Genomic DNA, 27,229 nt, shown 5'->3' on the forward strand with positions numbered 1-27,229 from the left:
ATTGTTCCTGCTTCTTAATTTTTCATCGTGAGCATTTAATGCTGCTTCTTTCCTACCTCCTGATAATGGTTGATAATTGTGGTCATGCAGGCGTGTTTCCAGATGTTCAGTCAGGCCACCTATCCACATACCCAGCCTTTTCACTGGTAAAATCTGGCATGTTAAACAGCTTGTAGCAGGCTTTCTTAACTTGGGTTCTTCATCTAAACCAGAACAGAAAATGAATTCTGTTGACCTTTTTCTCAGTTTGCCCAAAATAGCACATAATTTACACATTTTTAGATCCTTGGGAGAAAAGTTAATTTATTGCATGTGGTGGTTACATGAGGACATTCAGAGGCTAATCCTTGGGATCTGTATTTTACCATGTGCCAGTTGCATGATGGTGTCATGGTTAGATTACTGTTCTTTTGTTTTGTTGTGGTGTATCCAGTAGTTTGCTAATCTATGGAGGAGGTATTTTCTGAGTACATGTAATCTGAAAAGTCACTTTTTAACAAAGTTCAGTGCCGCTAAATCTTAGAATTTTAATTGTGCCGTTTTTGTCCTCCTCCTGATGTTTTCATGTGTTCTTTTGTATATGACCAGTTTTTCTGAGAATTCATTAAGATTGTTGTTGGTTTTCTAAAGTTTTATGTCTTATTCTGGGCCCTGGGTAAACTGGGTCTGTCCTCCAGAGACTTTTCCAGTTTGGGGCCATTTTCTTGGGAGATTTCAGTCTCTTGCTTAACTTCTATCCGTTCTTAGGCCTTCTGTTTGGTTCTCTTGGATGTTTTTCCTCATTCCTTTCTGTTTAAACTTTAGGAGAAGAGACTATTTTATGTCATCAGAATTGTGTTTTATTTTTTTAACTTCCAAATGCTCTTCCTTGGTGTTTGGGGACATAGTATCTGAAGTCTGAAGAAACTCTTCACCCCATGCATTGTTTACTCATTTTTTTTCACCTCTCAGTCTTTTTTATATTGATTAGGAGGATTGCTCTTGCTCATGAGGCTGCAGTTGCAGATATTTTGATGGGATGAACAGATAACACCAGCCTTTTAATTTCTTGAGTGTTTTTGGTACAGTAACCTTATTTTGGGAGGTGGGGAAAAGGTTGGTGCTGTACTGTCTTTCTAATCCCAGTTTCCAGGGGTTAGGTGCTTCTTCTAGTCGTTTACTTCAGGTTTTGTTTTTCTTCATTGAGTGTTCCATTTCCTCGCTCCAGGAGGTCTATCCTTGTAGTTTCTCATTTTATACCATTGTTAATGGAGACTCCAATGGAAATGGTGAATGTTCATTGTTCTTCATTTCACTGAACAGTGCCTTTGGCTTAAAGGATGTTTATATTAATGTTTAAAAGATCATGAAGTTGATAGAATTCCAAAACAAGCTACACGTGATTTTTTAAAACTTACTGGTGTAAAATAGTGCTACCATGAGTTAAATACATTAGAGTTGTCGTTTCTTTCCTAGGTAGTGATTTACATTGCAGAATGTGATATGGGAGTATATTAGGTAATTAGTTACTTAAAATGTTCAAAAGTAGAAGTGTACTTTTGCATTATGTCTCCAAAACGTAGGTCTGATTTGTTTATTTGAGTAGCTTTGTGTAGAAGTTAACACTTGGGTTTATTATTTCATGGGTACGAATGTAGCAGGAAAATCAAAAGCACTACTCCCCACTCTTAGGTTGGCCTTACTGGTGACCCTGTACCCTGTTCTTGCTCCTAAGATAAAACTAATCAGATCCATCTTCAGTAAAGATTCCAGGTATGTCATGTGCCTCAAAAGTCACTAATAGTGCTTGGTTCTAGACCTCAGCCAACTAAATACGGTAAGGCTTATGACTAGAAATTCCTCCTTTTCAAGGAGTGCAAATTATTAAGTGACATTGGCCGTACTTAGATCAATATTGGTTTAATTGCTAAAAACAAATGAGGTACTTTGGGAAAACTAAAGTTTTAAAGCATATTTAGCTTTTAAAAAATAGTGAGTTTTATGTTAGAGCACCAGCCGGGCAGAGAGGCAGAGGGGGAGAGAGAATCTCAAGCAGACTCCATGTCCAGCATGCAGCCCAACATATGGGGCTCAGTCATGACCTGAGATGAAATCACGAGGTGCTTAACTCAGGCACCCCACATTTTTAGTTTTCTAAGATAAATACGAAAAAAACAATTATTTTCCTTTGTCCCTAATACTAATCTTTTTTGATTCATAGTAGAGGGACCTGTAAGAGAAGCTGCTTTGTTCTTAATTTTGAGAACTTCTGGATTTGCCAGGAGTAATACTTTTTATATTTAGTACTTTTTGATGGAATAATTCTATTTCTCTTCCTTAAGCCAGTCTGCTGAATATGAATGTTTAATGGCTTAGTTCTTAGCAGTACCATTCACTGTTCAGCAGACATTTCTTTTAAAATCCCCACTTTAATTGTTTCCCTTTGTACCTGACTTTGAAAAATATATTTTAATGTTTTATTCTTTTCACTTACCAGTTTTCAGGATGGGTTGATGTTCTGGTAACCTCTGGAAGTGTATTGAGTTTTAAGTATCCTGAAATCCTGTATTGGTATTTCACTGTAACTTTTTTGGCTGACAACCACTAGCTTAATGAGGGGAGAGAAAATGTCTAGGTTGTGGGGCTTTTTGAAATTGTCCAAGAAAAGTTGAGGGTCACGTGCACTGATGCTCTGAATCAAAGGTAGTGGTCTGGGCTCTGGAGATAAAGGGGTTAAAATTTTTTATTTTGTTGAGTTTTTTAATTCCAGTATAGTTAACAGTAAAGGGTTAATGTTATTTCAGAAAGTCTAAGGCTACCTTCCAGCCAGTTCTTGCCAAAGAGCCAGTTGCTGCTCCCTGACTCATGAATTTGGCAGTTAGAGGTCCTGTTTAATGCTGTGAAAGTTCTAAGTGCTGGTTTTGAGAAAATTGTTGAGGCTCATCTGTGTTAAGGGTCTGCTCTTAACCAAACTACTTGATGCTGTTGAAGGCTTGAGGCTCTGTCCTGGATTCTTAGGCTGGAGGTTCTCCCATCTGTCTCCAAAATACTTTATTTTACAGTCTTACGTTGGGGAGAAGTGGGAAAAAAGATGTCAGATGTTAATTTACTTTCACTCTTGAAAAAGAGATGGGAGGAATCTAAAATAATTAAATGTATACTGTGTCCCAAAGTTCTAAGTGTTTAGGATTAGTAAGTAAGCAAAACAGTTAACTGTCCTGTTGGACTTAACATCCCATTGTACTAGCAGTCAATACACATTCTCAACTCCCTTTAAATTTTCAGTTCTGCGGAAGACAACAAGGGGGTATTACTGGCTTATTACAGCTGGGAACTGAATTAGCACACAGGCATGTAGCCCAAACTGTAGTGGCCTGCATTGGCCTCCCTCACTGCCACAATTGGAACATTCCAACTCATTATTATCTACAGTAACCTTTTGAAAAAATGGATTTTGACCCTTAGTTTCAAAGCCTTTGACAGACTAATTGCATGTCCACACTGGTGAGTACTACTTGGCAATAAGAATGAACAACTGATCAACAATGGAGGAGGATGAATCTCAACATGAGAGCAAGAGGCCAGACACAAAATCGCACATAATACATGGTTCAGTTTATGTTACACTAGAATCTAGTGCCAACAAATGTTTTATTGGGACCAGTGATGGGTGTGGGGAGCCTATGCCTCAGGTTTTTGTTGTTTATATTTTGAGAGGAGGGACAGGGAGGGGGAATCCCAGCAGGCTTCACACAGTCCGGCACAGAACTGGATGCAGGGGCGGGGCTTGAACTCAAGAACCTTGAGACCATGTGACCTGAAGTAAAATCGAGGTGCTTGACCGATGCTTAACTGACAGCCACACAGGTACCCCCAGAAAGGTGTTGACATACATACAAACATTTCCCAAACTCACACTTAAAACATACGCACTTAAGAATTGTACATAAATAGTGGCTTTAAAAAAAAAAAAAGGCTTGGGTACGTATTGGCCTCTGAGAGCCTACAAGTCGTGATTGAGCATTTGCCTGTTTTTACCCTCAACTTGCCACTCACCCCTGGCTTAGTCCTTCCTGTCACCTAGCCTTTTTCTGCTTGCAGGCACTTGACGTCTTTTGCTTGGAATATTCTTTTGCATGGCTGGTTCTCCCCACCTTTGTGTCTTAGCCCAAGTATTACCTAGAAGTGTTTTCTATACCACTGGTTTTCTTCAAAGCCCTGATAACAAGCTAGAATTTCTCTCTTAACTTGCTCATCTTCCCTAGAAGTGAAGTGGCTTTTTATTATTATTTTTTTATTACTTTTAAGTTTATTTTGGGGAAGGGAGCAGAGAAGGAGAGAGAATCCCAGGCAGGCTCTGTGCTGGCAGTGTAGAGCCTGATGCGGACCTTGATCCCACCAACCGTGAGAGCATCACCTGAACCAAAAAATCAGGAGTCAGATGTTTAACAGACTGAGCCACTCCAGTGCCCCCAATGAAGTGGCTTTTTCAGGACAAGAACTTGTCTTTCTTCCCCCATGGGAGGCCCCCATGGCCTCCCCCATATCTCAATAAATGGTGATTGAATGAATTGATAAGTGACTACCAAATTAGTATTACATATTAAGTGCTATATGAACATGTCAAATTGAGATAGGAAAACCTCATATAAGATTCACGTATGGAGTAAGAAAAGTATGAAAACTAGATTTGAGGTGTAAATTTGGGAGTCACGACCTTCTGGTTAGACACCTCTTCAACTGTAAGTTGAGAATGATACTACCTACTTCATGAAATCATAAGTGAAAATCTGAGAATCATAATTACAATTACTAATAACAGCTAAAACCGTTGGAGCTTTCATTATGTGCCAGACTCTGAATGACCTCATTCAGTAACTGGAAACAACTCTTGGGTTGTTACTGTTCTTAGCCATAGTTTGTAGATGAAGCAGAGTCTCAGACTGTTACTTGCTGGAATTTATAAGTAAATGTTGGAGGCAATATTCAAATCCAGGATTTCTGACTTTTGAGTTGATGCTCTTATTCAGGACTGTTCTCTTGACTGGACCTTTTGGGTCAGCCTTAACTTGGGTGATATTTGTGCAGTTGAAAGACACACTTTATCTGAACATTGGAAAAAGTTGCAAGCATTTTACGTAGAACATAGTTATATACGCATTCCATTTAAAAGTAACTAATAATAGTATATATAGCAAGATCAGTCCTTGCAATGAGAATGTCTAAATTGAGTCCAGTGCTTCACACAGGGACCTTTTCCATCACCCAGTACCCAGTTTTCAAAAAGTTTTCTGCTCTTGTGTCCAATGCTGAAATAGAGGCGGCCTGTTTAAGAGCCTCAGCTTTAAAAGGAACTTAAAACAGCTTGGACTGATACTTGGAACAGTTGAAATTTCGTATTCCGTAACTGAGAAATAGCGCTGTTTGACAGCAGCTACTTCAGTTTATGCTCTAGTGAAATGAAGGCTGTCAGCTGCCGCCAAGGACACAGGAGGGATCTAGCCAGATAGCATGGATTTCTGAATTTTGCTTTTTGAGTTTGTTCTTCAGTGTCCTTCCCACTATGACCTCTTTCTCTTAGCATCAGGAAGCCTGCCACTAGAAACTTCACTAGAGAGTGAGGCAGTTGCACATGACAAGAACACCTACAATTCTGAAGTTTGTGGGAAGGACGGGAGTGACGCTTCTGAAGCGGGGAGAGGCGGTGAGAAGAGATGTTCTCCTTGTTGACCTGGTTAAAAAGGGACTAAATTCGCTTAGTGTGCAAACGGAAGCAAGTCTCAGCCAGGTGGCGGGAGGAGGGCCTGGAGTGGTCGCTGACCAGAGTCCTGCTGGTTGCTTCCTGTAGCCCTCTTGGGCGGGATTGCAGCGACGCTTCAGTGCCGCTAGGTGGCAGCCGCGCGTTTCCAAAGCAGGCTTGTCTACCCGGGAGCCCAGCTGGGAGCGGGAGAAGCGACCCGAGAGTCCTGGAAGGGGTTGAGGGGGAGAGAAGTCCTGGAGACCCCTTTCCTGCAGGGGCAAGGACGGAGAGATACGAAGGGGTCTCACTTAAGAGTGCCAGCCATCCGAGTAGGCATCTGGGGCACGCCACGTTCCTGCGTGGACTCACAGGGCGGGTAAAAACGAACCCTCTTAAGCGGTGCCGCCCCGGGGGCTGGGCCTGACCCGCCCCCTCCTGGCTCCCCACTCCTGCGCTAAAGGGTGTGAGTGAGTGCTAGTAGCGAATGTGGGCGAGTGAGGACGCCCCGCACCTAACTGCGTTCTTGGGGACCGCAGCCTTCCCAATTCCGGCAGCATTTGCGCCGCGGCGCGGGTCATTGCGCCCGGGCGCAGAGCTCCGACGGCTTCCAGCGCTCACCAGCTCCAGCCTCGCGGGCTCTGCCCCTCGCCGGTCCTGTCGCCGAGAGTCTGAGCGCCTCCCTCCAACCCGGAGCCGCCAGGAGAAGGCGGAGGCAGTGGAGAGGCCGCGGCAGGCAGGCAAGCAGGCTGGGCCGCCTTTGATGTGGGCGCGGCGCACCCAGCCGAGCTGAGCGCCCGTCCGGCCGCGCCCCGAGGGGGGAGCCCCCGGGCCCCGCATCCTCATTGTGCCGACTCGGGCCCGGGCCCGCCCCCGGCCCCCCGCCCCCTCGCCGCCCGCGCGTAGAAAACGCCCCGGCCGCCGCCAGTGGTGGGAGGCGGCGATGCGCACGGCCGGAGAGACGCGGAGGAGGAGACATGAGCCGGCGGGCGCCCAGACGGTGCGGCCGTGACGCGTTCCTGCTGCAGCCGCGCGCCCCGGCCCTGGAGCGCTGACCTCTGGCCCCGCACCGCCCCGGGCCCCGGCCGGAGAGCGCGCCCCAGCTTCCAGCCCCGCCGCGCATGCTGCCCCCGGAGTGAACCGAGGAGCCAGCCTCCCGCAGACGCCCGGACAGACGGACGGCCAGCAGTGAGCAAGCTTCCCCGCACCAGCCGGGCGCCTCTTGCACAGCGGCGGCCACCCCGTAGCCCCCGCGCCAGCCCGGAGGGCGCAGCGCTCGGGAGGAGCCGCGCGGGGCGCTGATGCCGCAGGGCGCGCCGCGGAGCGCCCCGGAGCAGCAGAGTCTGCAGCAGCAGCAGCCGGCGAGGAGGGAGCAGCAGCAGCGGCGGCGGCGGCGGCGGCGGCGGCGGAGGCGCCCGGTCCCGGCCGCGCGGAGCGGACATGTGCAGGCTGGGCTAGGAGCCGCCGCCTCCCCCCCGCCCAGCGATGTATTCAGCGCCCTCCGCCTGCACTTGCCTGTAAGCGCCCGCGCGCGGGGCTGCCTACCCTGCCTTGCCGTCTGTCCGTGTGCCTGTGACTCTGTCTGCCCGCCCGGCCGTTCGTCTGACTTTCCGACTGCGTATCGGTCTGTCTGTCCGCGCGCCCCCCTCCTTCAAGTCCCACTGACCACCTCTCCATCTTTCTCCCGCAGGTGTTTACACTTCCTGCTGCTGTGCTTCCAGGTACAGGTATGTGGGATCCTGACTCTGACCTCCCCCTGCCCCTGCCTCTCGGTACAGGTCGACCCCCCTTCCCCGGGCCGCGCCCCCTCCTTGTGCCCCACCCCTACTGGGCGCCGAGCCCAGTGCACCTGTTCCCAGGGCGCCAAAGGGCGGCTCCGCGCGCGCCCTGCGCCGGCGGGGGACCAGCCAAGGGCAAGGGGCTGTGCTGCAGGGCTCAGACTGGCGCGGCCCCTGTCGGCCTCGGCTGGGAAGAGATCCCCGGAACCAGCGGACTCACCCGCTGCAATGTGCCCTGCTTCAAGCCCCCCTGCCCACAATCGGCGAGGAGTTTGGACCTGGGCATTTTTCCTGCCAACCGTCCCTTAATATCTCCGCTCGCTCTTCCAAACAAAAAAGCTCCTTTCAGCCGAATGGATTTTGAGTCCAGGGAGAAAGCTTCAGTTGTAAATTACTCTGTGGTTTCAAAGGCGTTTGCAGGAGAGAGAGAGGGAGAGAGAGAGAGAGCACGCGAGCGAGCGCTAGGAGACTCGGTGAGAGGTAGCAGAGACGGGCTATTGGACTGAGGGGCCATTGCCCTTGAAGCCGCTACGGAACTGGCCACGTTCTGCACACCCTTGCCCAAGGTGGTGTGGCCCTCGGCTTGTTCCCCGCCTTGCTCCCCGCTCGCTTGCTCGCTCCCTGTGAATCAGAAGAGGGCTTGGCGCTCAGCCTGGAAAGCACTTGCTAAAATCTGATCTGTTACTTCAGCAGCTTTCAGACTCGGGAAGGTCTTGGCACGCAGACAGTTGGAACGCGCTGGCTTCCAAAGCCCTGGAAATGAAGGAAAAGCGGGGGGGGGGGGGGGGGGGGGCAGAGAAAGAGAAGAGGGAAGGAGGGAGCGACTTCAGCCCCGATTAGAACCAGACCAGGGCTGCCTCAGCATGGTTTGGGGGGGGGGGGGCGGCAAAGGGAAAGGGAATAGGAAGTGCCAGCTGCCCTAGCCCCCCACCCACTTAGAGCTGCAAGGGAGGGGCCCTAGGAGGAGCTGGATAGGGGCCAAAAGAGATTATCTGCCCCTTACCCCCTGGGTTGAAGGCAGGTGTCTGCAGGGTTAGAGAAGATGCTCAGGTTTTAGCTTTTGGGGTTCCAGAGGTGCCCCAAAAGACCCTCGAGCAGGGAAAATGGTGGCTCTCCCAGCTTTACGGCATAAGGGGTGTTGTGAGTGTTGAGTGCTGCTGAGACTCAAGCAGCCTCTCTCAGTGTTTGGTGTGGTGGCGGGTCTGCTTACCTCGCCTTCCACTCCTGGGAAAGGACTCAGCGTCAGGGGCAGCTTGGGGCAGCTAATTGGGGCGGGGGGCTATAAGGATGGATGGATGGATGGGTGGACGGACAGACAGACTGATGGGTTCTCTCCTCCTGTTAGTCAGGCCGGGGTCCCCAGTGACTCCTTGAATCAATATAACTGGAGTCAGTAACTTAAAACTGGCTGTTTGCCAAAGCAGATGTGACCCTATGATGGCGGGGGCAGGGGTGGGAATGGCTGGTGTCAGAGAGCCAGTGCCAGGCATGGCCTGCCTGGTTTACAGCTGAGTCTCCAAGCAGAGGGCGGGTCCCAGGGTCACTCCAGGGGATCTGTTTGTCTTACCTGGATGGGAGCTCTTTTCCCTAAGTGCTGCACCCGGGAATGCGGCCGTGATGAAATGGGCATTGGAGGCAGGGAATGGCTGTGGACTTGGTTGCCCTCCTGGTGCTGGCTGCCCCTTGGTTCTTAAAGCAGGGCCCAGGAGGGTTTGCAGTATGGTCTTCGTATTCTCTGGGGAAGCGTGAGGGAGGGAACCTGGACTCTGCATCCCACCTCCACCTCCTGGCCAGAGCTAGAGCTAGCTTCTTAGGAAAGAGCTGGGTGGGACACCTGGGTTCGGGCTTCAAGCAGGTGATGGCGCCTCCTCTCCCCGCTCTCTTCCCTCTTCCTTTCTTGGCAGCCTTTCCCCATCCGAACTGCCATCAGGCTGATGTAGTTAACCCATGGTCCATGCACCCAGAGAGTATCTAAGGACGGGCTTATGGAGGAGGCAGGCCCCTGAAACGTTGCACCAAAATGGTGCTCAGATGCGCTCACATCTTCGAGAGGACTCTCAGCTCTCCATGGATTTTCAAAAGCACCTATGATTCCCAAACAATAAAGAAACGGCAGGTTTATGTCCCCACTCGTGCTTTAGGGACAAAGGTGGAGTGGCCATGAAAGGTAGAGATGAGGGGTGGGAGTGGTAGTTGCTGGGAGCTGAGGTCCGCTGCCTGCTGAGGCGGTGTTGGGAGAGCAGCTACTTCGCTGGCGGGGTGCACTTAGCAGGGGTGGTGAGAGCTCCCTTGGGGCCAGGGGAGGCCTTCCTGCATGGTGGGAAGGGCTCAGGGCTTTACAATCTGGCAGACTGGACCCGAGTCCCAGCTTCCTCCTTCCTCCTTTGTAGACCCCTGTGAGTGTTAGCTTCATCATTTGGGAGATGGGTGGCTTCGAGGCTGAAGTGATACATGCTAAGTGTGGAGAAGGGTTTGGAAACTCTCACCTACCCGGGAGAGTATGTTGTTCTGCTGGGAAATGGACACACCTATGCCCTTCCCTTCCCCCACCTCTATGTTTTGGGGGACTGCTCCAGTCTTAGCATTAGAGTTTCTGGGCTCCTCCCTTCTCCCCAGCCATCAGTCATCAGCCCCCATCTCTAGCCACATTTTCGAGACAGCACAGTCAATGCCAGACACTGCCCTCCCCCTCGCTCCCCCCCAACCAACCATGTGGTGAGCCCCGCCCTGCCCCCTCCCCCCTGCTGGCCACCCCAGGAAGCGGGAAGCTGGGAATTTAATAAAATCCCTTCTCCATACAACTTGGGACACCACGGATAGCTCAAATCGGAAGAATTTTAAAAATTTCCAAGGGGAGCAGGCGGCGTGACCAGTAAATTGCTTTTCTGCACTTGGCTGAGCGCTGACAATGACACCGGGCTGGGCTTTTCACGCAGCTTGGCCGGCACCTGCCTGACATTGTTCCTACCGCCAGGCTCGGCTAGGTCCTGGCCTTCCCCAGACAGGCCAGGCTTGAGGCAAGCCTGGGAAGGGGGGTTTCTGCCACCCAGCCCTTGTCACTCCCAGAGCTCCACTTCCTCCCTCACCGCATGATGTGTTCAAGTTTTGACGTTTCCTTCCACGCCCCCTCTTGGCCTGACCACCCCCCACACCTGGCTTCCTCAGTGAGGATTTGAACCTTTCTTCTAGTTGGCTACAATAGGAAAGCCAGAGACAGAGTCCTTTGGGATGTGAGGATGATGGGAAGCTATCCTATTGGGTAGCACATTTGATTTCTTAAGGCAGCAACGTCATCCCTCTGTCCATCCGGTCAGGTATTCATTCAACAAACACTTGCTGGAAACCTGCTTCTTGCCAGCCCTGGGAACAACCCAAGTCAGTTTCTGGCCTCAAGATGCACCCAGGCTAGAGGGGAGAGTGCCAGATAAACCTGAGTTCCTTTAATCCTGCCTCCTGAGAAGTGCAGGGAGGCTGGCATATCCAGCCCAGGAAAACTCTAAGGCTCTTGCATCAGGAAGCTTGTTTCCTTCTTCCTACCATTCTTCTTCCTGAAGTAGGAGGGGTAGCATTTCTACTTGACAGTTGGAGAAATTGAGGCAAAGAGTGGGAAGGGGATTTGTTCAAGGCCAATGCCAAGAGTCAAGACTCTGGATTCAAGATTCTGTATGCTTTCCCCAACACCAGACAGACTTTTTCAGAAAGAATACCAAAATTATTCAGAAAGAATACTGGTGGGAAAGGAGAGTTCCAAGAGGCATCTAGGGTTCCTCAGTGAGAGATTCCCCTGGGATTCTCCTGATGGGTCTCCGTTGTACCAGATGGTCAGAGCCCGGGGAGGTGTCTCCGATGGAAGGCATCTGACTCAGAGTCTGCAGACCCTGATTTTCCTGGAATGTTCTGGACTGAAAGGGTCGCTATGTGACAGGCAGGCACTTTCTCACATCACGGAGGCTAAGCCTCACAACCAGCCTGGCACTAGGGAATTCTACAGACAAGGAAGTGCGGCCCAGAAGCATGAAATAACCTGCCTCTGTCCACGCAGGACAGAGGCAGAGCTGGCTTCGACTCTGGGTCACCTGGCTCTGGGCCCCAGCCTTATTAAACGGCAGCCTAAGGGCTCTGGAGTCCGCGAGCCTGGCTCCCTGTTGTCGCACTGCCTTACCTTTGCTGTATGACCTCGGCAAGTTTCTTAACCTCTCAGGTCTCAGCTTTGGCATGTGTAGAATGAGAAGAAAACAACCAACAAAGCGGTCCCTGCTTCCTAAGGGTGAGAGCAGGGGCCAGTGTGGAGCCTGGTCCTCTGTCCAGGGCTCTAGCCCTAATGCCTCTTGTTTGGGGAGGGCTCCCTGGCCCCCACGCCCTTGTCAGGGTGGTAAGCTCCCCTTCCCCAGGGCACTGTCTCCTCCTGGTGGCCAGGAGAGGGGAGATGTGGATTGTTTCCTTTCTGAGGGCGGGGACTTTCTGGTTCACCTCTGTGTGCACCGCATTTCTTACCGGGTCCAGTTGCCCCCACTCGCAGACTGGCAGAACACTGCCAGGGATACAGGGACCCCGTATGCCAGGGATACAGCGGTAGTGCTAAGGGCCTTGTCAGGGTGGCCTGGGCTGGGCGATGGCCACCGGGCCTCAGAAAGGGCAGAGGCCTGCTGTCTCCACTTTGGGCCTGAGTCTGGGGACTTGTTCTGAAACGTTGGTGGGTCAGCGGGCCCCTCAGGCTTTAACCAGGCTTGCTGGTAGGGGCTGGGAGGTGTTTGTTCATTGCTCTGACATCTAAATGGCGTCACGCCCATGGGCCATTTAAAATGCTCCAGTGCCGGGGCACTTGGGTGGCTCAGTCGGTTAAGCGGCCGACTTCAGCTCAGGTCATGATCTCACACTCCGTGAGTTCGAGCCCCACGTCGGGCTCTGTGCTGACTGCTCAGAGCCTGGAGCCTGTTTCAGATTCCATGTCTCCCTCTCTCTGACCCTCCCCTGTTCATGCTCTGTCTCTCTCTGTCTCAAAAATAAATAAACGTTAAAAAAAAAAAAAAATGCTCCAGTGCCGAAGATGGGGCCAAGGACAAGCCTCTCGTGGGCCACAGAGCAGAAACACTCTCAGGACCCCTGGGATCAGTCCTGGATTTGTCACTGGCTCACTGAATGGCCTCCCTCCCTGGGCCTCAGTTTACCCACCTGGGTATCAGTGACGTGAGCTAGATGACTTCCGTGGAGTTTGAACACATGGGCTTTGGCACAGGAGAGACCTCGGTTTGAATCGTGTGCTGCTGGGCAAATTTCTTAACCTTCAACAATTTGCACCTCGGTTTTCCCCATCTGTAAAGCGGGGGCAGTGAGAGATACCTAGTTCTTAAGGGTTATTGTGGGGACTAAATGGGCTAATGCACACAGAGTAGCTAGCTGGCACTCAATAATGTGTAACGGTACTCGTTAAATCAGTTACATGCTCTGTGTGTGCGTTAGGTGGGTACCGTGCTGCAGGGTGCTGGGCAAGGCTAGGAGGGACATACTCCTTGCGTCGGTGACTTCCAGGCTCCTCTTGTCCAAGTTGAGAGCACAGGCTTTGGACTTAGGCCTGCATTTAATCCTCATTGCACCACTCCCAGGCTGTGTGGCCTTGGGCAAGATCCTTAACCTCTCTGAGTCTCTGCCTCCTCATCACACGAGATATAGGGATGATAATACCACTCCCCAAAGGTGTAATTGGAATCATGTCTTGGGCCAAGTATGCAGTAGGTACTCAGTTATGGTGCTGTGCCTCAGTAGCAATCAGCAAACATTTATGGGACATCCGCTGCCTGGGTGGCCTTGGACTGGGTTTTAAAGAGAATGCCAAGAAGGCATCCAAGGCTTCAGTTTTTTCCTCAAAGTGTTCCCTGTGAAGAGACTTTGGGCTGATGCTTTGGGCAGCTTTATTTACCTCCCTCATCCCCATTCCGCCTCTGCCTTGGAACCTCTTTGCACTTTGTCACTGTCACAGGCCCCAGTGTGTTCTCCGTGAGGCTCACAGGGATGCATAGGAGCTCAGGCTCTGGATCTGGCCCACCAGATCACACCCCGCCTTGGCCCCTTGGTAGTCTCAGATTGAGCAAATTGCTCGGCCTCACGGTGGCTCATCTTTGTTGTGGGTGTCAGGGTAGAACCTCCCTCTTGGGGTTGCTGCGAGGGTGAATTGTGATCACCCGGGGGCACAGCACCTGGATCACTGTAAATGTTAAGTAATACGCGCTGCAGCTGGGCATTTGACGTTGGTGCGTCTAGAGGCCTGTTCCTGGAAGTCAAGGGAGGCTGGACCCATCCCGAGGGCCCTACGGCACATCGCACAGACCTGGCATGCAGGATAAATGTTGAGTAAGTGAGTGGAGGGGCCATAGCTTCTCTAGGGCAGGTCCCTTCTGGCACCAGGCATGGGGCAAGGAGACTCAGGACCTATCCCAGCCCTTGGGGACTTGAGAGAAATCAGAGGGGTCTGTGCAGGGGGACATGGGCTCCAGGGTGCCATGGGTACCCTGGTGAAGGGCCATGAAACCAGACTGGGGGAAGAGGATCTGGCCAGAGAAGATGCCCTGTTTGAATCTTAGATTAAGAATAAGGCAGGTGAAGATGGTGTGAACCTGTGTGTACATGTGTGAGTGAATGAGTGTGTGTGTGTGTGTGTGTGTGTGTGTGTGTGTGTGTGTGTGTGTGTGTGTAAAAGCCATTGCAGGCACATGGAATATCTCTAGATGGAAACAGGGAACAGCCTGATATGCTCAGGGGACTCTAAGCCTGTTGGAGCACCAAGTTTAGGAAGAGGGGTGATGGAAAAGGCCATGGTAGGCCTTGAATGCCAGAATAAAGGGCTTGTTTCTGGTCAGTATGCATGACCACTCTCCCCACCCACATGCTTTAAGGGACAGGGAAGTGAAACAGGGTTTGAAGGAGAGGGGAAAATAAATAAAAGAAGGGGATGTGGGTCTTTAGGGGTCCTGCCTCCTTCCCCAAGCTGGCTCCAGGGTTGACCACCAGAGGTACTCGTATTGACGATCTGCATGGAGAAGGTTGATGTGTGGGGAGAGGGGCTTCTAGTCAGCCACCTTGGGTGGCAGCACTTCCCTCCCATGCTGATGGCTCAGCCCTGCCAATCAATACCTTGGTAGCCCTGGGGGCTTAATGGACAGACTGGGGGTGGGGAAGGGCCCTTTACAACATCACCAACATCACCGTTCTGGCTGGGTTGGGTGTAGGGACTGTGACGGGATAGAGGGGGAAAGCCTGGGGCTGAAGGGGGTGGTGGGAGCGTGAACCTGAGCCAAACTCAGATCCAGAGGTGGGCTCCACCTTCCTCCTCCCTTTTCTGCCTACAGATGCCGGCTGGGGAAAATCCATGGGCTCTAGAGCCAGAGATGGATTCAGATCTTGGCTCTGTCGTTTTGTGTACAACGTGGATGAGTCCCTTGGCCCGTCTGTGTCTCCCTTTGTCACAGGGACGGGAATCATTCTGACCAGCCCAGATTGTGTGAGGAGGAAGGAGACCTTGCTTGCAAAGTGCTTAGCTCAGGCCCCGGCACAAAGCAAGTACCTAGCAAGTGGGAGCCAGTGTTAGTTTCTCCCTCACGAATAATAAGAAGCCACAGAGCACTGGGGCTGGCAGCCACTCCTGGGCCTGAGTCCAGGCCCGCTCTCTAGGAAGAGTTTGTGGGGAGCTGCATTTTGGGACGGAGAGCAGGGCTGACTTTACCCGGGACCACTCCTGGAGGGGGGAATTGAGACTTTGGAGAAACTCTGAACGCCCTCAGCAGGGCTGGCAACATTGCTGCTGGAGGAGGAGGCAGGCGGTGGTGGAATGTGGCCGGAAGTCTGTGGGCTGCCCCTCCTGGGACGGGGAGACCCTCCCTTTCTGGGCAGGCTGCCTGGAGACAGGGGCATGGATTGTATGAGGCCTCAAGGATGGGGACCTGGGCGGGAGGGGGCAGTGTGACCCCATCCTCCTCTTGAGTAGGGGGAGTGAGCTCAAGGCCTTGAGCCCTTTCATGTTTAATCCCTGCTCCAATCCCTGCCCCAGCCATGGCTTGTGGCCAGAACCAGTTGCCATCCTGAATAGAGGTAGAGGCGGGGGTGGAGAGAGGAGAGAGTGAAAGCAGGCAAGGGTGAAGGGGTGGAGAGCTTGAGCTCTAGACTGAGATGGATTTGAATCTGGATTCCTTTTCTCAGTAGTGAGTGTCTTTGGACAAGCGATGTAACCTCTCTAAGCCTCAGTTCCCTCATCTGTAAAGTGGGTACGATAATTATAGAACTCATAGGCCCGCCCTGGGAATCACATAAGATAGTTTACCTCAAGTGATTCTTAGCACAGAGGGAAGCACTCAGTAAGTCGTGGCGTGGCTGTTCAGAAAACAAAATACAAGAAAAAAGAAAAAGAAAAAAGTTGTGGCTGTGTTGTCTTTTTCTCTGAGATAGATTTTTTTTAATGTTTATTTTTGAGAGAGAGAAAGAGCATGCACGCAAGCAGGGGAGTGGCAGAGAGAGCGAGAGAGTGAGGAGGGCAGAGGATCTGAAGCAGGCTCTGTGCTGACAGCGGTGAGCCCGATGCGGGGCTCGAACCCAGGAACTGGGAGACCATGACCTGAGCTGAAGTTGGACATTCAACCAACTGAGCCACCCAGGCGCTCCTGAGATAGATATTACGAACAATCCCCATTCTGCTAGTGAGAAAACTGAGGGGTTAAAGAAATCAAACTGGGGCGCCTGGATGGCTCGGTCAGTTAAGCGTCTGACTCTTGGTCGCAGCTCAGGTCGTGACTCACGGTTTGTAAGTTAAAGCCCTGTGTCAGGCTCTGCGGTGAGGAGCCTGCTTGGGATTCTCTCTCTCTCCCTTTCTCTTTGCCCCTTCCCCCGCCAAAAAAATAAACTTAAAAAAAAAAAAAAAAAAGATACCAAACCGAGTGGTGATTCAGGGTGGAGCCAGGTGACCCCAGACGTCAGTTAGTGCGAGTCATTTTGTTGTTGACAACATGTGGTGTGTGCTCACTCGTGCTGCGTGTGTACATAAGTGATGTGTGACCATGTCTGTGGAAGGTGGGGAGATATAGGAAGCCCCCACATGTGTCTTCAGAGCATGAGTGGGTCCATGAGGCCGAGAGCTTCAGCCAGAGGGAGCAGTCGTGGCTGACGGATGCGCCAGAAGGAGGGGACCTGGGTTGATGTCTGGAAGCTGGCACTGAGATCACCCCATGGAAGGTTCACCCCAGGTGCCTGAGAGAGGAGGCTCGGAAGGTAGGAGAGGCTAGACTGTAAAGGCCCCCGAGTGGGTGCTGTGGGCGGTGGGGAGCCAGGCAGAGTGTGGGGTAGGAACCGAACTCGCCTTGTGCGTTAGAGAGCTGGGCTCCACTGCAGGCCAGGCCGAAGGCCGGGGGCTCTGTCCCACCAGACACCTTGTCTGTGCCAGGCCTGGGACCTAGGTGGACACCGGTGCGGGGAGATGTGAACCTGTCAGCCCATTGTTGCCTCTGTGCAATTCCTGGATGGGGGAGTGAATATTTTCACCGGAGCCCCAGCTCTCAGGGCAGGGAAGGGGCTGGCAGGGGGGTGGTAATTGGGAGTCTTGGGCTGCATGGGGACCCCTCTATATGCCATCCTGCTGTGGGAAAAGCTGCTTCGACCCAAAAGGTAATTTGGGGTGGGGGGAAGGCAGAATGACAGAAGGTGCCTTCCTGTGCCTAAGGACACATCCTGTCTGTGCCAGCCCTGCTCGCCTTGTGAGAGCTGTGCCAGTCTGGTTTTGTTCACTGTGCAACTCTTCAACAGCCCAGACGACTGGGCACCTGGAGGGGCGTTAGCCAGCAGACAGCCGCTCTGACTATTCTAGGAAAGGCCTGGAAGGCAGGCCCCCTCTTAGGCACCGGGGCCAAGTGGCCTGCTACCCCATGAGCAGGAGAGGAGGAGGGAGAGATTGGTCCCGAGGCAGACGCAGGAGCCCCGCTTGTCCGCATTCTGGCTCCGTGGCCCTGGAGAGATGCCTCAGAAGTCCAGTGACCTTTGCAAAGCAAGCTCTACCTGGTGCCCACCTCCAAGAGTGGCTGAGGGAATTGTAGGAGGTACCACAGAGGGCTTTGGAGCACAGTGCCTGGAAGGAAGTGCCTAGGAAAGCCTAGCAGCTGATAGCTTTGCAGATGCCCCTTGACACCACTCTGTTGGGCATTCTGCTTGTCTGGGTAGTAAGTGGTGGGGCTGATTTTGGCCTCTAGGTTTCCCTCATCCTCACCACAGTCATTTAGCACACATCGGCCAGGCAACCTCCTGGGGCCAGAGCTGGAGACCCCCGGATGAGCTGGACAGGCTAAACTCTGGGGACACTAAGCCATTACTGTAGTGCCCAGAGGCCCTAACCCAGCTGGAGGATGGGGAGCAGAAAAGGCTTCCAGAGGAGGCACCTGAGGGCAGGTGTCAGCTGGGCAGAGGGGGCAGGGTACCCTGGGCAGAGGGCCTGACCTGTGCAAAGGCCTGGGGCTCCCCAGAGGTCTTGCTCAGGAAGCCCAGGAGCCTCACTGCCTTTTCAGAAGGATGGACTCTGTGTATGTGTCAGAGGCCCACCCCTGCTACCTCCCTTGGGAAGAATGTGACCACAGAACGTGGCTTAAATGGTGGAAGCTGGGCAAGATGGATTGTTCCCCCCACATCCTGGAGAAGGGCCACCGGATAGCCCCTGCTGACCCTGGGTCACCCACACTGCCTCTGTCCAGTGGGCCAGGGAGAAAATCGTTAATGGGAGGCTGGCTTCTGGGGCAGGGCAGCTCCCCTTGGGGACCCAGGGTAAGGAGATTGGTTTGACCTTTGGTCGATAAGGTCTCCTGTGAGCAGGAGGAGAGTTGGAGGACAGGGAAGGAGGCTGGAGGCCTGCCCTTGGGGGAGGGGACAGGGCCGGGCTACCTCAGGAAGTCATACCAGGAAGGTCGAGGGCCGTGGGTGGGGGGGGGTCTTCAGGACATGCGCCCACCAGGTGTGAACCTCAGGGGCCGATGGAGCTCTTCCCTCCCTGAGCATCAGGATATGGAAGGGGGTGGGTCCCAGGCGTCAGAGCCTGGCTGTGAATGGTGACAGCGGCTGGCCACGGAGAATAGAGGAAGTAAAGGGCGTGCACCCTTGGTGGGCCTTGCACCACTGGCCGTGTGGCTCAAAGCCTCAGTTTCTACATCTGTTAAATGGAGGTGGTAAGCATCCCCATGCTGCAGGGGTGTCTGGAAGGACCGGAAGCAATAGCATCTTCCCAAAGTGTGATTTGCGAGGAGAAGTGCCCTGCGTGTAGGGACGAGGAGTGTGATCTGAGGGTGTTTCCGGAGAGGATTCACGGTGAGCCTCTTAATGCCCCTTGGGTTCCCTCACTCACACCTACTGAGAGCATACTCTGTGCTAGGCCCTGTTCTAAGACTTCCATGTTTCATCTGCAGGGCAGCCCGTGACGTGGGTGCCACTGTCATCCCTCTCGTTTTCTACGTGAGGAAACTGAAGTACAGAGGGGTTAGTGACTTGCCTGGGGTCTCTTAGCTAGTGAGTGGCGCACCCCTGGGTTTCGAATCTGGGACCTCCTCCCGATCGTGCCGGAGGGGCAAGTGGGGCCCAGCCAAGTGGGGCTGAACGAAGGGCTTTGGGGCCATAACTGGGGCTTACTCTGCCATTGCCTGTACTGTGTGACCTTGTCAGTTTAGCTTTGGGGCCTCAGTTTCCTCACCTGTAATGTGGGATGATACTTCCACCCCGAGGATGATAGTGAAGGTTAAATACTGTGGTCCTGCTGAATTGCTTGTGGGGCCCAGGCCAGCATCGGAGGACATGTGTAAGTCAGCTTGGGGACAGAGACCCTGGGCCGGGCACGGGGCGTGCGATGAGGAAAACCCAGTTCCTGCCCTTGGGAGCTCACAGTTGAGAGGTGAGACAGTTGCTTGGGCAGCCCTGGTCCCTGGAGCCCTGCCCTGGGCTGAGTGGGGCCATACTGTCATGGGAATGGGGTTCTGCATGCCTAACATCGTGTCAGACCTCATGGGCACACAGAACAAACCGAGAACACTGTCCGGGCTTCAAGAATAATTCAGTTCAGATGGAATGGGGCAGATGTACATTTAGGAAAGGAAAGCATAGGAAAACCTAATTTAATACTAAATGGAATGCCAGAACCCCACATCTTTTCAATGTTCATTTGTTTATTCATCCATGCATTCAATAAATATTTGAGTTTCTACCGTGCTACGTGCTAGGGATATAGCAACAAGCAAGAAAGAGACAGCCCCAGCTTTCATGGTGCTGTCAGCCTAGTCAGGGGGAGCCAGACAAAAACCAGATAAATAGAAGTCATGTCAGGTTGGTCAGTGTTAGAAAGAAAAAACAAAGCATGATAGAGAGATGGAGAGTGACAGAGGAGTGGGGGCTGCTTCAGAGAAACAGTCAAAGAAGGCCTGTCTCAGGATGTGACACTGAGCAGAGACCTTAATGAAGTAAAGGGGCCAGAATGTATAAATCTGGGAAAGAATATTGAAACCAAGGAAAAAGCATGTGCAAAGGCCCCAAGGCAGGTATGTTTTGTGTTTGGAATCCTCAGCAACGTAATAAGGCAGCCAGTGTAACTGGTGGTGAGGGAGTGGTAAAAGATGAAGGCGGGGGGCGGGGGGGGCTCATCATGAAGGACCTTGAGGCCGTGGTGGGGACCTTTGTCGAGATGTGATGGAAGTTCTGGAGAGTGTGAAGAGGGAGGATTATACTAAGTGACTGGGTTTGGTGGAAGACAGACTACCAGGGGGCAAGAATGGGAACAGGAGACTGGCGAGGAGGTGGCTGCAAGTTGTCCAGGTGAGAGGCCATGTTCAGGAAGTGAGACTGGAGAGTTATATGTCGGCATAGCCAGAGGCCGCTTCCTGGAGGATGTGGTCAGACATGAACTAAACCTCTGGGGATACGGGGACTTTTGGTGGGAGGTGCAAAATGAAGTCTTCTCCAAGAGCGGCCAGCGGTGTGGGCAGATGCTGGGCGAGTGTGGGTGAGCATGAGGACTCTCTGGACATGGAGAGGAGAGTCCCCGGCTCCTGGGGACGAGTGACAGTGGATTTTGGCCCATTCCTTCCCAGGGTAACTTGGCACCCTCTGTCCTTCCCGGCCGTGCACCCAAACGACAGTGATATGCCCCCCACGCTTCTCCCATCTCCGTGTCCATGTTGGTATTTTACTCCCCACTTGCTGGCTTTATCCTCATGGCCACCCTGGAATGTGGTCGGGGTCAGGGCTCCGCTCTGCCGTTTTACTGGGAAGGAGTCGGTGTGGCCAAGGTCAAATGCTCCATGTTGCTTCCTTTAACTTGGTGCTGTGGTGGAAAGATGGCAAGTGTTGTTGTCCCGTAGACCTAGGCCTGATTCTTAGCTTTGCCACTTCCTGGCTGGGCCCCCTTGGTCAACTTGCCTCACCTCTCCGAGACTTGGTTGCCTCATCTGTGAAACAGGGGTGGTAACAGGGCAGGTATGAGTCTGGGCCAAGGCCTCATACAGAGCCAGCACACAGGGGCTCTGGCTCTTTGCTGTGAATGCAGCTCCTATCTGCAGGGGACCTAGGACCTCCCAGGTAGATCACTGATGCCCCTTTCCCTGCCCAGGTGCTGGCGGCCGAGGAGAACGTGGACTTCCGCATCCACGTGGAGAACCAGACGCGGGCTCGGGACGATGTGAGCCGTAAGCAGCTGCGGCTGTACCAGCTCTACAGCCGGACCAGTGGGAAGCACATCCAGGTCCTGGGCCGCAGGATCAGTGCCCGCGGCGAGGACGGGGACAAGTATGGTAGGTGCCGGCCCCGCCCCCCCTAACTGGGCCCCTCTGAGACCTCAGGTTCAGATCCCAGCTCTGCCGCGTCCCGGCTGTGTATCTTGCACCTAGCACCGAGCCTTTCTGGCCTTCAGGTTCCTCATCTGTAAAATGGAGCTGCAGTAAGTAGTGTATCCCCTGAGAGCCTTTGTGGGGCACTAACTGAAGCTGTGAATCAAAAGTGCTTTTGCCGGCAAATGCCAGTGGTCGTGGGTAGCTGCTCCCCATGGCCTTGCTTCACCAGCCCCAGGTTCAGGTGCTTGGAGAGCGGGGAGTCTCTAGGGAATGTTATTTGGGTGCTGCCGGTGGTGCTGGAAATAGGCCTGGGGTGAGGGTGGGTGCTCCTGTGTGCAAATGGGTGTGTGTTCTGCGAGCTTGAGCTTGAACACCTGTGAGGAATGGGAGCGCTCGCTCTTAGCACCTTGGGCTATGGTCCCTTTGACCTGCCCTTGACCCCGGAACTGTCCAGCCCTCCTCTGAGATGTTTGGGAACCATCACTCGCCTCATGCTGCCTCTGCAAGGGGGCTGGGAGGAATGAGACACCCTGACCCCCTTCCCTCCCCAGGCCCCCTGCCCACAAAGACCCTCAGCAGTAAGAGAAACAGGACTCTAATTTCCTAGAGCTTGGAGTGGATCTTGGGAGAGGCATTGAGCAAATACTGACCTTGCCCCATGGGTTCTTGCCTTCTTAGGCCAGGATTTGGGTGGGAGGTGTCCCGGGCCCCGGCCTTGGGCAGGGGAGCTGGGGCTGTGGGTGGCCAAGGCATGGGCCTGGGACTGGGGTCCTGTGTATGCACTGTGGGACTGCCAGCCTAGGCTTTTCTGGGATGATGCCCCGCCTGCCCGCCGGCCCCTGCCCATTGCAGTCAAGACGTGACAACAAGACAAATAATTTCTTGGACCTTTTATCTTGGACACCATTTATTTTCCCTCCGCCCCAGGGCAGGACTGACCTCATGGTAGGGCCCAAGTGCGGCAGCTGCACCGTCACTGGGGGCTGGGGCCGGCCAGGCCGGGCAGGGCTGGGCCGGGCCGGGCTCCCCGTCTCCAGGCCAGCTGCCTCCCTTCTCCCTGTGCCGTCACTCTTTACTGCCTCCGTTCCCCTCCCTCCCTCCCTCTTTCCCCTTCTTCCTTTCTCAGTCTTGCTGCTGGTGCTGCTGCTGCTTTCAACCGGCCCCTCTCTCTGAGTCCTTCTCCTATCCTTCTGGGTACTCATCCCTTCCCCTCTTTGTTTCTGTCCACCTCTTCCCCCCACCTCCCCACCATCTCTGCCCTCCCTGCCTCCCTCCCTCAGACCACAGCTCTCCAGTCCCTCCGCCCCACCTCTCTCAGGTCCTCTGCTGGCTGCCTCTCAGGGGCCTCTGTCTCTCTGTGCCCCCCGCTGTGCTGGGCAGACCCAGGTGGTGCTTTTCCCTGGGATCTGCTGTCCTCTTGCTGCCAGGGAAGGGGCAGCTGGCCGGCCGGGCGGGAGGAGGGTGCCCTCCTGGGGAGTCCCCGGAGCTCTCACTGGCCCCTCCAGGCTGGGAAGAGTAGAGGGGGGTCAGACTCTGGTCTGAGCCATCTGTCCACGCCCTGAGACAGGAGGTAGGAGCTCGGGAGGGAGAGGAGCCCAGAAATGGCCACCCCCTCATCCAGAAGTCACTTGCCTCTCGCTTCCTCTGCCTCAGCCAGAGACTTAGGGGATCTCACCTGCTGCGTGACGTCAGGCAAGCCCTTCGCCTCCTCTGGGCCTCAGTTTCCCATCTGTACAATACAAGGGTTGGACCAGAGCAGTGCTTCTTAAACATGAACATGCCTGTGAATCACTCAGGGACCTTTTTAATTTTTTTTTTTTTCAACGTTTATTTATTTTTGGGACAGAGAGAGACAGAGCATGAATGGGCGAGGGGCAGAGAGAGAGGGAGACACAGAATCGGAAACAGGCTCCAGGCTCTGAGCCATCAGCCCAGAGCCCGACGCGGGGCTCGAACTCACAGACCGTGAGATCGTGACCTGGCCGAAGTCGGATGCCTAACCTACTGCGCCACCCAGGCACCCCACTCAGGGACCTTTTTAAATGCTGACACTGATTTGGTGGGTCCGGAGTGGGGCCTGAGCGCTGCATTTCTAACCTGCGCCCAGGTGGTGTGCAGGGACCGCACTTTGAGTATCCAGGAACTAGCCCGTTTTGGCTTCTCCAGCTCCACAAACCCCAGATTTAATCACTCTCTCTCAAGGAATATGTTTATCACTCCTCCACCCCCCTGACACCCAGGGCAGCGTGGGGCTCTGCTGACTGAGGAGGCTGCTTCATTTAAGTGTCGCATTAGAAACGCAGATGAGGCGAAGGGACCCCATCTGTGAGCCCTGGGAGAGGAAGTGAGACAATGGAGCCAATTGAGGCTTCCAATCTAGATAATCAATACAAATATTATTGGGAGGGTGATTTATGTGGCCAAGCCAGCCTGGAGGATGGGGCTGTGTTAGGGGCCTGCCCTGCCTGTGGGGGGATGGGCAGCCAGTAGCCCCCAGCCAGGCTGGTGGCGGTGGGGGGGGGGGCTCCCCGGACAGTCCGAGAGCCTGCTCCCTCCTTCTCGGGACTCTGTGCAGCTGAAAGAATGATGCAGCCCACGGCTTCCATCTACGTGCAATTATAATGCAGTCGGGGACTTGCGGCAAACACCAAGTATAAACAGAATCCCCACGAACACATGGAGTCTGGAACCCCGACAGACACTCATGGCCTCAGATTCAATGGCGTCCAGAGGTGTTAGACTCTGGGCGGGCCCAGGGCACAGGCCCACCTTAGTCTGGGTGCCCTGCCCAGGAGCTCTTGGCCTGCTGTCCCCATGAGCAGTCTTTGGTGAAATCTGCATGGAGGGGAGCACACCCCCACACCATGCTGCTCTGCAAGAGGGTCTCCCCATGACTCCCTAAAGCTTTCCCAGAGCACCTGAGGGCCCTGCGGGTGGGCCAGGCTCTGGCCAAGAATGGGAGCCAGGAAGTTGGAGGTTTAAGTCGTGGGACACCTGGCAGGCCGGTGGCTCAGGACCTGGTCACCCTGCCCACCTGGGGTTCTTACAGCAGCCTCTCCCCTTCCGGCTCTTGGTCCTGGCCCCCTCTGCCTTGTAGGCAGTCACCATGTTGAAGAAACAGCACTAGACCATGCAGCACACCTGGGTTTTGTTGCAGCCGTGCCACTGAGCAGCCCGCGGAGCTTGGGGCAAGCTTGTCTGGCTCCGGGCTCCACTTCTTCCTGTGCCAAGTGAGGGTGAGAAAGCCACACTCCACCTGCCTCTGGGATGGATGCACTTAAGCCCTAGGTGTGGAGGCATTAGATCCTCTTGGCCATGGGAAGCAGGGCTGACAGTGACAGAACTGGCGTTTTAGAAGGGGATGGCTGGGACCAACTGAGTCTGTGCTCAGGGAGCAGGGAGGGACCCTGGCACTGGGGGTGGTGGCGTGGAGGTGACTCTGCTTTGATATGCACTCTATGATTGGATATTCCTGCCGGTTTTCATTTGAAAAAAAGGTTTTTCTACTTGAGGAAAAAAAAAAATGGTAAGCACAAACCCAACATGTTGCAGAAGGCCAGCCTCCCAGGACTGACTGTGCTTGGAACAGCCCCTGGCAGGCCACTGGAGGGACTGTGTTAGCCAGGAAGGTGATCTTTGGAGGAGTCGAGCAGGTAGACTCTGGAGTTGGACAAGATTTGAGTCTAGCTCCCCCACTTGCGAGCTTGAGACCTAGGATCTGAGTTAGCCTTTCTGGTCCTGTTTGCTCTTCTGTGAAGTGGGGTGATGGGAAAGAGAGCATATTTAATGCTCAAAGATTGTATGATTATTAAAGCAAAAATATAAGTAATAACTGCTTGAACTCGGTGCTGTTGTATGGGGCTGGGGGTGCCATCCTGGGCTCTGGTGGAGGTTCCCCTCTCAGGAACTGATTCCTGGGGCTTCCAGAAAGAACCTTGTCTCTCTCACTCATCAGTGGGGCCCTGGCAGGTCAGCTGCAGACTTAAGAGGCTTCTTCAGCACGATTCCAGGCAGCGGGACTGCCTGTTCGGGCTGCTGTCTGGCCAGAGGAAGAAGGGTCTTTGGACCTTCTTGTTGGGTGTGGTCTGCTCTTTTCTTAGTTTGAACTGGGGTCCCTCACTCACTCGGCACAGAATTACTGAGCCCTGGGGACCCGGTGGTAAGACACACCTGGTCCCAGCCTTCAAGCTGCTCCCAGGCCAGAGACCGTGCTCCCTCTCAGCGGTTGACTCTGAGTAGGAAGAGTCTAGTTCTCTAACCTCCAAGTGTGACCTTGGGTCCTCCTCATTCCCTCCCTGAGTCTGGGCTTCTTCACCATGAATGGGGGCTGGGTGCGGGGGGGTGGAGTTAGCAGTCCGATGGCTTCCTCGAGAGCTCAGGCATGGATCAGTCTGTGACTCCAGCTGTGGTATTGCTGTGCGGGATCATGAGGACTCAGCCTGTCCCGGCATAGGCCTGCTGAGCTGGGCCAGCTTCCTGCATCCCTTGCTCAGCCTTGCCCCTCTGAGAACGTGAGCCCCTTGGAAATAGTGACCCTTCTGCATGTCCCCATGTCCAGTACAAGGCCTGGCAGAAAGCAGGTCCCCACTTAAAGGTTGCTGGATGAACTTATAAAGTAACTGTGGGGCGACTCAAAGCATAATCGGGGACTGACTTGTGTGGCTCACATCGAAAGACATGTGGGGTGTTCCAGGGCTTTTGCTGAGCAGATGACAAGAGTCGGGGTGAGGTGGGGTCCTCTGGTCTGCATTTCCTTCGTTCTGGCATCTGCTGGAGGGCTGTGGTGGAGAAACGAGCAGCAGGGACCCCCTACTCTCTGAGTCTGACGCCCATAGCCCCTTCTCCACATAGCAGTCTGAGATGTGAGACTGTGTCACAGCATTGTCAAAGGCGCTTGTCTTACTGAGATTAAAATCCCAGTTCTTGGGTCAGCAGGAAAGCGCAGAATGGCCTGGCTCCTGGCTCCCACTCAAGCCTTGGCTGCACTGCCCCTTCCTTGCCCACACAGCTCCGGCCCCAGCCCCTCCCTGCCATCCCCGGACCATGCCAAGCATGTCCCCGGCTAAGGCCCTTTGCATTTGCTGTTCTCTTGACCTGATGAGGCTCTTCTCCCAGACACCCTCATGGCTTGCTCCCTGACTTCACTCAGGCTTCTGTTCAATTTTCTTCTTATCAGAGACTTCCCGTCTCTGTCTCCTCCTGGGCATATTTTTGTTCCTAGCACTTATTGCTACTAGATATTCTATTATGTATTTGGCTATTTGCTCTCTGTCTCTCCTGTTACAATGCAAGCTCCTTGAGGTAGGAGGCTTTTGTCTATTTTGTCTGCTGCTGTATCACCATGCACAGAGCCAACCACAAGCAGGTGCTCAGTAGACACTTGAGCCCAGTGAATGCATGGACGAGCCATGTGTGCATCTGGGAGTGCTCCCCCTGGGGCAGGTGCCTGACACAGAGCTCAGGCACTCAGAAGATACTTGGCAAATTAGTGCTCCCTGCCTCTCCTCTGCTGTCCTCTCGTCCTCCCTCCCATCCTTCCAGCCTGCCAGCTCTGTGTCGTGCGGTGGGGATACAGCGAGCCACAGACCTGGCTTCCCCTAGGGCTTTTGCAGCTGGGAAGGGGCATTAAAACCCCTGCCCTTTGAGCTCATGTCCCATAACTTCTGTCCCCAGTGAGGAGTGATCCCCCACACCTCGCTGACTCTGCAGCTGAAATGACCATACTAGAGCTATGGCTGGGATTAAATATAGCTCCTGATCAATCCTATTGATTTTTTTTCCCTGTTCCTTTCCAGCAAGCCCACGTGGCCTGCAAACCTCCTTGGGGGACTTTAGGAGAAGGGGACTTTGGGAGAAAGGCTCTCTGTGTGTGTGTGTGTGTGTGTGTGTGTGTGTGTGTGTGTGTG

The 27,229-nt window shown here is 53.5% G+C and overlaps 1 protein-coding gene across 1 annotated transcript in view; it reads left to right on the forward strand.

Annotated features, from left to right (window-relative positions):
• Positions 1–46: 46 nt before the first annotated feature.
• FGF18 (fibroblast growth factor 18) overlaps positions 47–27,229 on the forward strand; it is a 39,953-nt gene continuing 12,770 nt past the window's right edge. The window contains exons 1-3 of the mRNA XM_086714918.1: positions 47–7,233; positions 7,407–7,443; positions 21,104–21,284. Of these exons, the coding sequence (XP_086571044.1) occupies positions 7,202–7,233; positions 7,407–7,443; positions 21,104–21,284 (250 nt within the window). The 5' untranslated portion in view covers positions 47–7,201. The remainder of the gene's footprint in view (positions 7,234–7,406; positions 7,444–21,103; positions 21,285–27,229) is intronic.

This window comes from Puma concolor, chromosome A1 (assembly GCF_028749965.1).
Source record: "Puma concolor isolate L17-30 chromosome A1, mPumCon1.1.hap2, whole genome shotgun sequence".
NCBI lineage: Eukaryota > Metazoa > Chordata > Mammalia > Carnivora > Felidae > Puma > Puma concolor.